Source organism: Eptesicus fuscus, chromosome 9 (assembly GCF_027574615.1).
Source record: "Eptesicus fuscus isolate TK198812 chromosome 9, DD_ASM_mEF_20220401, whole genome shotgun sequence".
NCBI classification, from domain to species: Eukaryota; Metazoa; Chordata; class Mammalia; order Chiroptera; family Vespertilionidae; genus Eptesicus; species Eptesicus fuscus.
Window position 1 is genome coordinate 22,206,504 of NC_072481.1, and position 16,634 is coordinate 22,223,137.

Below are 16,634 nucleotides of genomic sequence, written 5' to 3' on the forward strand. Positions count from 1 at the left end.
TCAGGAAGAGTGTGGGAGGCAACTAATCTACCGTATTTTCCGGCGTAGAAAACGACTTTTTAACCCAGGAAAATCTTTTATGCGCCCAGTCGTCTTATACGCCGGAAAATACGGTATGTGCCTCTCTCACATCAATGCTTCTCTTTTTCCCCATTTCTCCCTTCCTCCCTCCCTCCTTTCCACTCTCTCTCTGAAAAGCAATGGAAAAAATATCCTTGGGTGAGGATTAACAAAACGAACAAAAAATCACTATCTGGCCCTTTATGAAAAAAAGTTTGCCAAACCCTGGTCTAGTGGGCCAGAGAGGCCCCCCTACAGGGGTCTCAAACTCTCCTGCTGCTTTCATTTCCTGTTCATCAAGCTGCTTGGATCTTTTTTTTTCTACCTACCACAACCTGCTATAGTAGGAGGCAGGCTGGCTGAAGACAAACACGTCCTACGTGCTTCTAAATGCCAAGCAGTTTCAACATCCAGGTGTGCTATTTATTACATTATAAATTGGACCTTTCACTACCTACATCTTTGTCATTAATCCAAATTATTTGATCAGTCAATAAAATGATATACAATTATGTATAAATGTGTAATGATTAAATTCCTCAACAAAAAGTAAAATTATTCAAACATTTAATCACTGAAAACACATAAGCACATTAGGAAATTATATTTTAGGATACTTATCCCATACAAAAATTAACACAAAGTTATAGAATTTGATAAGCAATATACACATTTACTATTCTTTCTCCTTTACTAATTTTTCTATTCTTGGAATTAAAGATGTGACTGCAAGTCTTAGGGCAGGACCAGAAACCAACAGATTTCTTTGTTTTGACTCAGTCAAAGCTGAAAATGTAGCATCACATAAGTAAATAGTTGAAAAAGGCAATAAAAATTTCATTGCCCTTTCATGGAGTTCTGGGTAACCTATCTTTGCTCTTATCCAAAACTGAGTTACAGACATTGATTTAAATACTGATTTTAATTCTAAATCTGAAGATAACTGTGCTAGTTTTTCTTCTTCCAAGTCCTTGAGATTACTATTTTGGTGATACATGAAAGGATTAATTATCCACAAATTTCCCAGGCGCAAGTCTTCTTCTGGTGGATAACAGTCACTGAACATTTGATAAAGTCCTTCCAGGTGCTCAAAAACAGTGCTGGAAATGCTTCTCATATTTAAGCTGGATGAGTTTGAGAATTCGGAAAATGAAGGAAACATGTCATAATCATTCTCTTGTGTGCGCTTCAACCACATTTTTAACTTTTCTTTAAGTATATCCATTTTATTATACAAATTGAAGAGCGTAGTCATACTTCCTTGGAGACTTAAATTTAGTTCATTTATAAGTGAAAAAATATCTGATAAATAGGCCAGCCTTGCCACCCATTCCTCATCAAGAAAATACTTGGCCAAATCGGAATGCTGCTGATTTAAAAAAATTTCAATTTCATGTCGTAATTCAAATAATCTTGTTAAAATTCTCCCTCTCGATATCCATCGTATTTCAGCAGGAAGTGGTAAATTCACATGCTCAGAACCCATCATCTCTTCACACAAAATTGTTAACATCCGTGAATTCAAGGCATTGCTCTTTATAAAACTTAAAATTTGTGCTGACTGCAAAAGAATTTTATGTAAGCATGGAGACAATTTTTCTGCTGCTAAATGTTCACGGTGAATAAAACAATGCGTAAATGCCAGTGTATTCATGGCAACTTCGTGAATTTTTTCCCTTAAACCAGAATACCTGCCAGTCATGCTTGCAGCTCCATCTGTACAGAGACCAACACAGTATTTCCAATTCAGAGATTTACTATGAATATATTTATTTATTAGTTCAAATAGTTCAACACCAGTTATTTTAGAAGGCATTTCAATACAACATAATAATTCTTCTTTTATATCACTACAATCATTATCAATGAAACGAATATAGCACAAAAGAAGGGTGGTATTTGAGATTTCTGAAGACTCATCTATCTGAAGGGCAAACCACTTTGACTCTCTGACTTTTTGAATCAGCTGTTCCTCAACATCTGCAGACAGTTCATCAATCCTGTGTCCGATCATACTATTAGAAAGAGGAATGGTTTTCATTTTGTCTCCAGCACTTGAACCCCAAACTTCTGAACACATTTCTACTAAGTGTGGTTTAATTAACTCTTCAGCAATGGAGAACGGCTTCTTGCTGGCAGCAATTTGGAAAGCAATTAAATAAGAAGCTTTCACAAGTGACTTTTCAACTAGTAAACACTTTTTAAAAGAACTATTTTGACATTCCATTTCAAGTGATTTTTGTTCAAAAAAATCTACTGGTTTGTTTTCCAATTCTGCATGTTTTGTCTTTAAGTGATGAGAAAGATTTGCTGGCTTCATGTGTTCAGCAGATAAGATTTCTCCACAAATGACACACTGAGGCCGTGGTGAACTTTCTTTTGATCCAGGATAGATAATAAAACCAACTTTTAAATATTCTACATCATAAGTCTGGAAAAAATCTATTTTTTTTTTCTTTGCAGGTGGAGAATCAAGTTCCACATCATTCTTCCCATTGGGCATAGGTAAATCTGAATGAAATATTTGAATTTCTGTTATTTTCAAGAATAAGCTATGTTATTGATGTTTTACTCATACATATTTAAAGTTTATACTTTTTTTTACTACTTATCAAAGGAATGTACTAAAGCTTAAACACAAACCATAATACTTCCATGATGCCATTGAAAACAGAATTTCTCCTTTGTCCAAAGCTTGGTCACTGACTAAAATAAAACTGTAAGCTGTGGTACATGAACAAGAGATTCTGTCTATTCAATAGATAACTGGAATCAGGGTTGAAGTCCACAGAATACATCATATTAAGAATCAATTACTTCACTTTTTAAAAACTCAGGGGGGAAAAAGAGAAAAGAAATGTTACAAAAAGTTAATATTTGGTAAATCTAGATGAAGGATATATTGGTGTTTGTTGTGCTATATTTTCAATCTTCCTGAATTTTGAAATTTTTCCAAATTAAAGTTGGAGGGGGGAAAGGGTTAATTAGTAGTGAGTGTGCAGAGAAATTAATGCTCTCAAAACATTGAAAGTTGGAGCATAAATTGATGTGCTTTTCAGAAGGGCAATTTTGCAACATACATAAAAAAAATTGGGGAAGGTAATGGGGGGATGAGGACAAATATGTAATACCTTAATCAATAAAGAAATTAAAAAACAAAACAAAACTATGATAGCTTTTGCCCTGGCTGGTATTTCTCAGTGATTAGAGCATTGACCCCAGTCAGGGGCACATACCTGGGTTGCAGGCTCAATTCCTGGTGCACTGGGGTATGAGTAGGAGGCAGGTAACCAATCAATGTGTCTCTATTACATCAATGTTTTTCTTTCCCTCTCTCCCTCCTTTCCACTCTCTCTAAAAATCAATGGAAAAAATATCCTCAAGTGAGGGATGGCAAAAAAAAGTCTATGATAGATTTTGAAACTATAATTCCACTACTTAGAATTTATCCTAAGAATAAAATTAGACAAGTGTACAAAGATCCATTTACACAGCTTAACTCAACATTTTTTATAATATTAAAAAATGAAGTAATCTAATTGCCCAATCTTAAAGGAATGGGTATGTTATATACACTGGAATCTATGCACATCTTTTAAGAATCTCAATGTATATTTAAATTTATATTCATATGGAATGGTTTCTGGTTTCTGATGCAATTCAAATAAAAGTGTAGTTTATAACAGTATATAGGAAACAATCTAACATTTAACATAGAAAATTTTTTAATGCATAAGCACACATACCTACACATTTAGATGTCCACAGATCCTTTACTACCTTCCACATGTGAATGTGCATATAATATTAATTCATGTACACAAAGAGTGTATCATTTTAATGGGAATATAAAGCAATCAAACTTACTGAGGAAGGAAAATGGGATTCTCCCTGACTCCTACCAAAAGAAAGGCATCCTTCATAAAAACTCATGATTACTTTTTATATTTTTTATTGATTTCAGAGAGAAGGGAGATGGAGAGAGAGATAGAAACATGAGTGAGAGAGAAACATCGATCAGCTGCTTCCTACATGTCCTCTACTGGTGATTGAGCCAGCAACCCAGACATGTGTCCTGACTGGGAATTGAACTGTGACCTCCTGGTTCCTGGGATGACACCCAACCAACTGAACTTCACTGGCCTAGCTCATGATTATTTTTTGACAGAGTAAGCTTTTAAATACACTATATTCGATGAAGTAAAATTAAGAACAAAAATCAGCCCTGGCTAGTGTGGCTCAGTTGGTTAGGCGTCGTCCCATGCACCAGGAAGTTGCCAGTTCAGTTCCCAGTTGGGGCACATGCCCAGGTTGCGGGCTTGATCCCAGGTAGGGGGTATGTAGGAGGCAGCCAACTGATGTCTAGTTCTCACATCAATGTTTGTTTGTTTCTTTCTTTCTTCCTCTCTCTCTCTCTCCCTCTTCTTTCCTCTATCTCTAAAAAGAAAAAATCAAGCCCTATCTGGTTTGGCTCAGTGGATAGCTTGATTACGGTCAAGGGCACATGCCCGGGTTGCAGGCTTGATCCCCAATGTGGGGCATGCAGGAGGCGGCCGATCAATGATTCTCTCTCATCACTAATGTTTCTATATCTCTCTCCCTCTCCCTTCTCTCTGAAATCAATAAAAATATATTTGAAACACAAAACAAAATAAAATAAAAAAATAAATACAAAAAAAATTTTAAATTAAAAAATGCTTTGAGCAGAGCTATGAAAGTAACTGAAAATATAAGGGTAGGTGGGGTTAAAAGCTATAAAATGGATTGGAGCAACAGTTTATAACCTTTTCAAGTATGAATTCAAATAATTTTCCTTATCAAAAATACCTCAGACATACAGTCATACTTTTAGTAACTGACAAATCAACTTATAGTATTTTTTAAAAAAAGAACTAAGATTAAATCACTAATGCTTTTAAAAATTTTGTATTTAGTAATTGTGATAGCTTATCTATACATCTGGAAAACAGATGTTTGTCTACTCTACACGTAATGCTTTGTGTGCATATGGATTCAATTTAGTAGTTATTAGTGTAAATGACAATAATTATAAGAGAAATAAATTAGATGTTCAAAAGATTAAATGTTTTCACATTTAAGTAATTACCAATGACTTTCTTTTCCTTTCTTTAAAAACAAACAAACAGAGGACACACTTTCCTCATGTGGAAAGCACAGGACACATACCTGTCTGACATTCCTTGTGTTGTGTTTGTGGTTTGCAAGAGATGGCCTTGGTCTGTGTGGCGGGCTTGCACAATAATGCTTTGTTCTTTAAAAGCCGGGCAGACTGGGAATAAAGAAGTTTCATGGCATCTGTCTGTGTATTTCCCTAGTTAAAAACAAATTAAGAAACCAAAGAGAGATTTTCTTTTAGTATCTCATCACTAATAATAATTGCTATCAATTGAAAGGTGGCATATATCAAGAGAAATATAATTCCTCTGAGTGATTGTAATAAAGAAGTCCCTATGGAAAATATACACTAACTCCTAATTCTTCTAATCAGTATTCCATTTACTGAAAATACTCTACCCATAGTAAGTATAATCAAAACAATGAAAACAATCTTTGCTAATTAGGACAACTATTTAGAAAAATTAGAGCCGATGTCAGACTATATGCAAAAATATATTCCATATCAATCAATAACCTCAAAATGAAAAATATTAACTGGAGAACTTTTAAATGAACAGAACAAGAAAAAAGTATTCTTAAATAAAACATGAGAGTTAAAAACAGCCCTAATCAGTTTGGCTCAGTGGATGGAGCGTCGGCCTGCAGACTTAAGGGTCCCAGGTTTGATTCCGGTCAAGAGCACGTACCTTGGTGGCGGGCACATCCCCAGTGTGGGGGGTGCGGGAGGTGGCTGATCGGTGTTTCTCTCTCATCAATGTTTCTGGCTCTCTATCCCTCTCCCTTCCTCTCTGTAAAAAATCAGTAAAATATATATATTTTTTTAAAAAGGCAGATAAGATGGACATATTTGAATTTTTTTTGCAAACAAAGGTCTTTATAAAACAAAGTTGAACTCTGGATGGTGTGGCTCAACTGGTTGAAATGTCATTCTGCATACTGAAAGGTTTCAGGTACAATTCCTGGTCAGGGCACATTCTCAGAATGCAGGTTCCATCCCTGGTTTGGGTGCGTGCTGGAAGCAACTGATTGATATCTCTCTCCTCTCTCTCCTCTCTCTCTCTCCTCTCTCTCCTCTCTCTCTCTCTCTCTCTCTCTCTCTCTCTCTCTCTCTCTCTCTCTCTTCCCCCCCCTTTCCCTTCCTCTTTCAAATCAATAAAAACACATCCTTGGGTAAGGATTTCTAAAAAAAATTGAAGAATAAGCAACAGAGTGGGAGAATGTATTTAAAACATGTTTTTTCATTCAGTTAATATTTACTGAATGTTCAGTATAAGCCAGGCAATGTTCTAAGCCCAGGGGATACAGCAAAAACAAGACAAAGTCCTACTCTCATGTAACTTACATTCTAGAGGGAGGCACAGAAGATAAACAAGTAAGACAAATATATAATGCATAATTTTAGGGAATGATAAGTGCTATGAAAGAAATAAAGTAGGGTAAGAGAATGGAGAGTGATGGTGTGGAGGAAGGAGTAAACATTTGAGCAGAGACCTTCTGAATATTCAAAAGAGCAAGCCATGCAAAGGCCTGAGGTCAGCAGATTACAGGCAGAGGAATGTTAGGTGCAAATCTGTGAAGTGGGAAAGAGCTTGGCCTGCTTTAGGAATATCAACAAGAACAAGGCTGAATAAGTAAGCAGGGGTGAGAATGATACATTTGGAAAGGTAGGCAGAAGCCAAACTGTATAGGGTCTGGAAGGACTGTGTTTTAAATTTTTAAAATAGATAATATATGCAATAATTTTGAGTTATATAATAATACAAAGGGTATAAAAGTATATACATAAAAAGTTTTCTATGCTTCTCTGCCATCTAGCCATACAACCACTCTTCCCAATTTCCTATAGATTTTTCCAAAGATGGCCTATGTCAATGATTATTTTAAAAATATATTTTATTGGACCCAACAAAGATGGCGGCATAGGTTAACACCTGAACCTGCTGCCATGCACAACCACATCAAAACTACAACTAAAAAATAAAACGAATACCATCCAGAACCATGGGAAGGCTGGCTGAGTGGAAATTCTACAACTAGAAGGAAAGAGAAAAACGCATTGAGTCCGGTAGGAGATGCGGAAGTGTGGAAGTGTGGGTACAGAGGTGCGCGTGAAACAGGCTGGCAACTGGGTACGCTGTTGTCTTTTTCAATCGGGAGGAAGATACAAGCTCCCAAATGCTCTGAACTCCAGTTCCGGGCGAGACTCTGGGGACCCAGACTCATACGGAGAGAAACTGGACTGTCTGGCATCGGGCCGGAACGCGAGGGCAGCTTTCTCTCAGAGGTGCTCGCAGCGATCATTGTTTCTGCACAGTGCTGCGAGACACATAGACCCGGGGGCCTCTTTGGGGGCAGCGCTGATGGGCAGCCATTGCTGTTTGCTCTGCCCTGGTGGTTCCCTAAGACCCCGCCCCACCCTATTTACAACCCCACCCAAGCTGTGCACAGAGGCTTTTGCATATCAATGGCCTGGCCTTTTGCAGTCTAAAACCTAACAAACTGCAGCTGGGTCAGAGAGCCCCAGAGCTTCCAAAAGAAGGCCCGAGGCTCCACAGCAGGTTGCATTGCTTCACAGGTGGGCCTCATCTGGGCACCTCCAAACCCCAAACAAAGAGGAGGAATCTGCAGATCTCTCTGTAGCTCCTGCTGAGTGGCCTCAGGCAGTGCCTAACTTTGCGCCTCCTTGGAGATCCAATAGCCCGTGTACCCAGTGGTCAGAGTGAGACTATCCAGATTGCAACTCTTTACATCCATAAGAGACACACTCAGGGGGCAGACTCAGTGACGGCCAAAGCCCCACTGAAGCAAGTCTTGCCCCATAAGGGTGTCTCCAGCACAGAAGTTCTCCCATTGTAGACACAACTGGTCCTCACAGCCAACTGGCCTGGAAGTCAATTCCTCCCAGTGATACCAACAGCAATCAAGGCTTAACTACAACAAGACTGTGCACACAGCACACAAAGGAGTGCACCACGAGTGTCCACCTCAGGTAATTGGGGAGGCTGAGCCACTGGGCCCTATAGGACACCTAGCACACAAAGCCACTCTATCAACACAGGGAAGCAGCCAAAATGCAGAGACAAAGAAATAGGTCACAAATGAAAGAAATGGAGGAAAGCAAACTACTAGATATAGAGTTCAAAACCACAGTTATAAGGTTACTCAAGAATTTTCTAGAAACCTCCAAGAAATATAGTGAGACCCTCAAGGATATGAAAAAGGACCAACTAGAAATTAAGCATACACTGACTGAAATAAAGAATAATATACAGAGATCCAACGGCAGACTAGAGGATCCCAAGAATCAAGTCAAAGATTTGAAATACGAAGAAGCAAAAAACACACAACCAGGAAAGAAAAAAAGAAAAAAGAATCCAACAATATGAAGATAGTGTAAGGAGCCTCTGGGACAACTTCAAGCATACCAACATCAGAATTATGGGGGTGCCAGAAGAAGAGAGAGAGCAAGATATTGAAAACCTATTTGAAGAAATAATGACTGAAAACTTCCCCTACCTGGTTAAAGAAATAGACTTACAAGTCCAGGAAGCGCACAGAACCCCAAACAAAAGGAATCCAAAGAGGACCACACCAAGACACATCATAATTAAAATGCCAAGAACAAAAGACAAAGAGAGAATATTAAAAGCAGCAAGAGAAAAACAGTTTCCTACAAGGGAGTACCCATACAATTGTCAGCTGATTTCTCAACAGAAACTATGCAGGCCAGAAGGGAGTGGCAAGAAATATTCAAAGTGATGAATAACAAGAGCCTACAACCAAGATTACGCTACCCAGCAAAGCTATCATTTAGAATTGAAGGGCAGATAAAGAGCTTCACAGATAAGAAACAGCTAAAGGAGTTCATCACCGCCAAACCAGCATTATATGAAATGCTGAAGGGTATTCTTTAAAAAGAGGAAGATGAAGAAAAAGGTAAAGATAAAAATTATGAACAACAAAGTGACAACAAATACATATCTATCAACAAGTGAATCTAAAAATCAAGTGAATAAAAAATTTGATGAACAAAATAAACTGGTGAATATAATAGAATCAGGGGCATAGAAAGGGAGTGGACTGACAATTCTCGGGGGAAGGGAGTGTGGGGGGTGCGGGAAGAAACTGGACAAAAATCGTACACCTATGGATGAGGACAGTGAGGAGGGGGTTAAGAGGAGAGGGTGGGGTGGGAACCGGGTGGAGGGGAGCTATGGAGGGAAAAAGAGGAACAACTGTAATAATCTGAACAATAAAGGTTTATTTTAAATAATAATAAAATAAAATAAATAAAACTGTATTTTATTGATTTCAGAGAAGGAAGGAGAGATAGAAACATCAATGATGAGAGAGAATCATTGATCAGCTGCCTCCTGCACACTACACAACCCGGGCATATGCCCTGACCGGGAATCGAACCGTGACCTCCTGGTTCATAGGTCGACACTCAATCACTGAGCCACGCCAGCCGGGCTATGTCAATGATTTTCAATGGTGTGCCATGGCATACTGGTGTGTCGCAAAAATTTTTAAAGCATGCAATACCTGACTAGTCAGGGGCATTGACCTCTTTTACCTTAGATTTAATTAAAAAATTACAACAGCCAACACAATATGAATGAATGAATCAATCAATCAATCAAAATTATACCTATTATTTTTTGTCAGATGGGCAAAAAATATATTTTTTGGTGTGCTGCAGAATTTTAGTAATTAGTTTATGTCTGTCATGAGATGAGAAAGGTTGAAAATTGCTAGTTTATGGAATTAAATAAGTTGCTTCTGACTACAAAGCTTCTGACTACAAATGATCATATTATTAGTAAGGTTCTGCATTGTCACTTAGTAAGCTATCTTGGAGGTATATTTACATAACTTTGTATAAAGCTGCCTCCTAGGGGCTTTATACATTGAATGTACCTCAGGGAATGTGAAGTGTCTCAGCTGAACTTCTTTTGTTGTTGTTGATCCTCACCCAACGATATTTTTCCACTGATTTTTTAATATATTTTATTGATTTTTAGAGAGGAAGTGAGACAGAGAGAGATAGAAACATTAATGATGAGAGAGAATCATTGATTGGCTGCCTCCTGCATGCCCCCTACTGAGGATTGAGCCTGCAACCCAGGCATGTGCCCTTGGCAGGAATCGAACCTGGGACCTTTCAGTCTGCAGGCTGATGCTCTATCGAGCCAAACCAGCTAGGGCTTTCCACTGATTTTTAGAGAGAATGGAAGGGAGGGGAAAAAACATTGATGTAATCAAACACAGGACCCTTCAGTCTTCGGGCCAAAGCTCTATCCACTGAACTAAAGTGGCTAGGGCATCTGCTTCTGAACATTTAAATGTTACAAATCTTTTGCTGTTATAAACAATGCTGCAATATCCTTACACATAAATTAATTCTACATGTGCTATTATCCTATATAATACAAGCCTAATATGCAAATCGACCGAATAGCAGAACCACCAGCAGAAAGACCTGTCACTATGACATGCACTGACCACCAGGGGGCAGACACTCAATGCAGGAGCTGTCCCCTGGTGTGCTCCCACAGGGGGAGCACCACTCACCCAGAAGCCGGGCTCACAGCTGGCGAGCGCAGCGGCAGCAGCACTAAGCAGCGCTAAGCAGCGAGCCCAGCGGTAAGGTGCAACGAGCAAGCGGGCAGTAAGGAAGGGTTGTGGATTGCAAGAGGGATGTCCGACTACTGCGGAGAGCGGGCCTAAGCCAGCAGGCAGACATCCCCTGAGAGGTCCTGGACTGCGAGAAGGCAAAGGTCAGTCTGAGGCCTCCTCCCCACCCCAATGCACAAATTTCGTGCACTGGGCCTCTATTATCTATATAAAAAGGTCTTACAAGTGCTGTTTGGTGGGTCAAAAGTATATTAAAATCTGTATGTGACAGACTTTAATTATGATGGTATTGCCAAGTTGCTTTCCATAGAAGTCATATCAAATTAAATGACCTTCCTCTGACCGGTCAGTAGATTGAGCATCATCCTGTGCACCAAGAGATCATTGGTTCGATTCCCAGTCAGGGCACATGCCTGAGTTGTGGGCTCAATCCCCAGTCGGGGGCATGCAAAGGCAGCTGACCAATGATTCTCTCATCATTGATGTTTCTATTTCTCTCTCCCTCTCGGAAATCAATAAAAAAATATAAAAATAATTAAGTGACCTTCAGCAATGTATGTGAGCCTGTTTCCTAGCACTGTTTCCCACTTTTTCATCTCATGACACACATAAACTAATTACTAAAATTCTGCAGCACACCAAAAAATATATTTTTGCCCATATGACAAAGGTATAATTTTGACTCATTCACACCAGTGGCTATTTCTGTGTTTACTGTTGTCATTCTCTTATTTGACAATCTAAGGGAAAAGAGACTGGCGTCCCTGGCTAAATGGTCCAGTATTGCATGTTTTAAGAATTCTTGCAGCACACCAGTGTGCCACAATACGACAACTGAAAATCGCTGCTCTAGTCAACACATTATCAAACTTTTTGCTATTTCTCAATAAGTGAAAAATTAATAATAGTATCATTAGGTATTTTTCATGGTTAATCATTATTTGTATTTCCTCATCTGTGAACTTTCTATTCATATCCTTTGCTCAGTTTTCCTTTGTCTTATAAAAAAATTGTATGCATATTTTTGAATGGGTAACATGACATGTGACATAAATTCCAAAGATTCAAATAGTAAATAAAACTATAATTCTCCCTCTTAAAATTCTCCCTCAGTTATTGAGTTCTCCATAGAGCCACCACTATTATCTATTTATTGGCTGCCTTCCAGAGATATTCTATATATGTATGTACAGGCATGTGTTTTGTCTGTTTTTAAAACAGAAATGGCAGCATGCTATACTGTTTTGTCTTTTTCACTTATATGTAAGACTGCTCTATGTCTGTACATAAAGAGCTGCCTCATTCTTTTTTATTTTAACTGCATGGTATTCCACTGTATGGATATAATATATTTAACTACAGTCCCAACACTGCCACTGTGTATGCTTGTGCAGGGGATTCCACTTGCCAGGCCACATAACTGAGAGGTTGGAGAGGGGTGCATTTCAGGCTTTACCCATGGTCTTCATTTTGGTTTAACTTGTGCAGTAGAAATCCAACTGTACTTTTTTTCCATGTTTACTGAGTTCTCACAATACTATTTATTGAATAATCTAGATTTCTTCTACTAATCTAAAATGCCAATTTTATTATTTCTAAAATCTCATATATATTTAGATCTATTTCTGGACATCATTTCTGTTGAGCTTGTCCATCTGTTCATGGCTTCAGTATCAGTTGTTTCAACTATGTAGAGCTTTATAAAATTTGCAACTTTCCCCATAATTTTTAAAACTAGCTCTTCCCTCTTCTTTATTCTTCTTTTTCAGAATTTCATTGAAGGTGTCTAAGCAGTGAAGTCACACAATCTGGTTTTGTTTTAAGATCATTTTGGCAACAGTATGAAGAAGAAAAAACCGCAAAGGGGAAAAAGGGAAGCAGGAAAACAGGTAGGAAACCATTGCAATAATCCAGAAGAAAGATGATGGTGGCTCAAACTAAGGAGGTAACAAGAACACTGGAGAAGATGTCTGGAAGGAATAAAAGGGCCCTGTTTTAGACATATTGGTTGAGATACCTATTAACCATCTAAGTGTAATTAATCATCTAAATGTCAAGTAAGCAGCTGGATACATGAATCGGGAACTCAGAGATTAGGGCAAAAGAAATAAAACTGGGGATCAGCCACCACCTGGGTGCTATTCAAAACCACAGGACTGCCCTGGCTGGTTTGGCTCAGCAGATAGAGCGTCAGCCTGCGGACTGAAAGGTCCCAAGTTCAATTCTGGTCAAGGGCACGTGCTGGGTTGTGTGCTCGAGCCCCCGTGGGGGACATGCAGGAGGCAAACAATCAATGATTCTCTCACCCCATTGATGTTTCTATCTCCCTCTCCCTTTCTCTCTAAAATCAATAAAAATAAAAATAAAAATAAAAAATAAAATCAATAAAAATATTTTTAATAAAAAATAAAATAAAATAAAACCACAGGACTGTATGAGTTACCTAGGAAGCAATGTAGGTTAAGAAAAGGTACGAGTATGATGGCCTAGAAATTGAAGAAGGTATTTCAAGAAGAAAGGGGGGAAAAAAGCCCTAGCTGGTCTGGCTCCGTAGATGGAGCATCAGCCTTCACACTGAAGGGTCCCAGGTTTGATACCGGTCAAGGGCACATGCCCGGGTTGCAGGCTCGATCACCAGTAGGGGGCGTGCAGGAATGATCAATTGTATCAAATGTTACAGAAAAGATGAGGAGAATGAGAACTGAAAATTGACATTGGATTTGGCAAAATAAAAAGTGATAGTGACCTTGACAAGCAGTTTCAGTGAAGAGGTGCAGACTAAAGCCTGACTAGAGTGAGCTAAGGAAAAATCACATTTTAAAACATGGAGGCAGCAAGTAGAGGCCCACCTTTAGAGGAGTTTTTCCAAAATGGAGAGCAGAGAAATGGGACAGTGGCGAGAGGGCCATGGTGTTAAAGAAGGATTTTTTTCAAGAAGCATTACTGCATATTTCTGTGTTGGTTAAAATGATGAGTTGGAAGGGGGAAAAATCCAAAATATATTAAAAAATCCTATTGCCCTAGCCAGTTTGGCTAAGGAGGTAGAGCGTCGGCCTATGGACTGAAGGGTTTGATTCCGGTCAAGGGCATGTACCTCAGTTGTAGGCTCCCAGCCCTGGTGGGTGGCATGTGGGAGGCAACCAATCAATACATCTCTCTCACATCAGTGTTTCTCTCTGTCTCTCCCTCTCCCTTCCACTCTCTCTAAAAATCAATGAAAAAAATATCCTTAAGTGAGGAAAAAAAAAAAGAAATCATATAAAACAATAAGAAAGACACAATTGAACACAAAATTTGAAAAAATTAAAAACAGAAAATTTAAAGCAAATTCAAATGTTCAAAAACAGAAATTAAAGCAAACTCATTAGTAATCAGTGACAGGAAAAAGAAGACAACAATAAGATATTACTAAACAGACTGGCAAGAAAAATGTTTACATCTGACAACATTAAATGATAGGCTGTGGAAAATGAGTACAATCATAAACTGCTGGTGGGAATAAAAATTGGAACGGCCTCTCTGCAAGGCAATTAAAAAACTAAAACTACAAATATTGCTTTGACCCCAAAATTCCACTTTTCCATATCTACACTAGACAAAAACCTGCACGTGTGCACAAGGATGTTCACTGTAGCAGAGATTTTTAATAGTGAAAAAATGGAAGCAACCTAATGTTCATCAATATGCAGTGGACAAAAAAAATGTGGTTCCTACATACAGTATAATACCAAATAACAGTCAATAGGAATGTACCAAATCTATTAGGTCTCACATGGATACTTGAAAAACAATATTAAATATTTTCTATGGATTTGCATGTATGAATGTGAAAGACTAAAAATGGTCTGAAAGGACACACACCAAACTCCTAATAGCAGTTACATCTAGAAATATGAAAAGTGATCATTTAAAAAATCCTATATAATAAAAGGCTAATATGCAAATTGTCCCGTCAGGAGTTCGACTGACCGGGAATTTGACTGACTGGGAGTTCGACCGCTTGCTATGACATGCGCTGACCACCAGGGGGTGGCGCGGAACAAAGGAAGTCAGCAGCCGACCGGCAGTCAGCAGCCTGGGGAAGGGAAGGAAGACCCTGGCTGGCAGCGGGAAGGCCCCGTTTGGCCCTGATCACTGGCCAGGCCTAGGGACCCTACCCATGCATGAATTTCATGCACCAGGCCTCTTGTAAATAAATAAAAGGATAAGGAAAAAAAAACACTGAGCAAATAAGCCAAATCTAACAATGGCTAATTCTGGATGGTGAAGTATGGCTCTGGGCCAAGTCCAGCCCAGCACTGTTTTTGTAAATAAAAGCGTATTAGGACACAGCCTCTTACTGTGCTGCAATGGCAGAGGTGAAGAGTTGAAACCCAGACCATATGACCTGCAAAGTTTAAAATATTTACTATCTAGACCTTTATACAAAAAGTTTGCTGACCTTTGCAGACTTCCTTCTTTGTATGTTTCTGTATCTAACTGTTACCCCAAATTTAAGACCACTTAAATAACTTGAAAGAAATTCACACTAAAGTCCTAGAGGAACAAAGAAAAAATTCTAAAACTGTCATTTTATTTAAAAAATCAGCCCTAGCCAGTTTGGCTCAGTGGATAGAGCATCGGCCTGCAGACTGAAGGGTCCCAGGTTCGATTCCGGTCAAGGGCATGTACCTTGGTTGCGGGCACATCCCCAGTGGGGATGTGCAGGAGGTAGCTGATCGATGTTTCTCTCTCATCGATGTTTCTAACTCTCTATTCCTCTCCCTTCCTCTCTGTAAAAAATCAATAAAATATATTTTTTTAAAAATCAGAGTACTACACTATTTATTATTATTATTATACTTTTTAAGACTAAACTGAAAATATTAGAGCTATTCTGTAGCACAGTTTAAATGACTGGTTAGAGTAAATTATAGAAGGACTCCAAATAGGGAAAACATATACAGTGTGGGCAAAAGCTTACAGTTGTAACAAAATACAGTTTATTCTTATATTACTAATTAATTATTGTATTATTTCCCATACAAACAATTGTAAACCTACTTTTGCCCAACCCTGTGTATGGCAGTTACATATAATATAAGGAATGTTTCTGAAAATCCTGAATAATTCAAAACTAACACAATTCAAAACTAATTGTCCCATACATATAGAGGAGGAATGCATTCTCAGAGTACACAAATTTTCAATCAATATAGAATATTTTCATAATACATATTAATAATGCTTATTAATATACTTTATATAATGATCTATACATAGAAAAGCCAAAGCGACCGTTATGACTGGTCAACTGGTCACTATGACGCGCACTGAGCACCAGGGGGCAGACACTCAATGCTGGAGCTGCCCCCTGGTGGTCAGTGTGCTCCCACAGCCAACCTCCTACAGCCAGCCAACCTCCCGCAGTCCCTCCCCCTAGCCAGCCAACCTCCCACAGTCCCTCCCCCCAGCCGGCCAGCCCCAATCAGGGCGGCTAGGCCAAGGGACCCCACCCGTGAACGAATTCGTGCACCAGGCCTCTAGTGTAGTTAATAATAAAATTAATTCTATAACACAGTGATTATGTGATTTCAAAATATAATTTAATGTACAGTATCCTATATAATAAAAGCATGACATGCAAATTGACTGAACGGCAGAATGACCAGTCAGTGGGGGCTGAGGTGGTGCCAAGCCAGCCAAGGCACATGCCAGTGGGCAGAGGAAGGGAACGGCAATGGGGCGGGGGGGGGGGAGGGGGAGGGGCGGTGACGGTGGCAACCAGCTGCAGCAGAGGGGCGATGGGGGGAGGGCGG

The 16,634-nt window shown here is 39.0% G+C and overlaps 1 protein-coding gene across 1 annotated transcript in view; it reads right to left on the reverse strand.

Annotated features, from left to right (window-relative positions):
• Nucleotides 1–639: 639 nt before the first annotated feature.
• The window catches only part of ZMYM6 (zinc finger MYM-type containing 6), a 44,753-nt gene continuing 28,758 nt past the window's right edge, over nt 640–16,634 (reverse strand). The window contains exons 14-15 of the mRNA XM_054721344.1: nt 5,248–5,392; nt 640–2,571 (exon numbers count right to left, since the gene is read on the reverse strand). Coding sequence (XP_054577319.1) covers nt 737–2,571; nt 5,248–5,392 — 1,980 coding nt within the window. The 3' untranslated portion in view covers nt 640–736. The remainder of the gene's footprint in view (nt 2,572–5,247; nt 5,393–16,634) is intronic.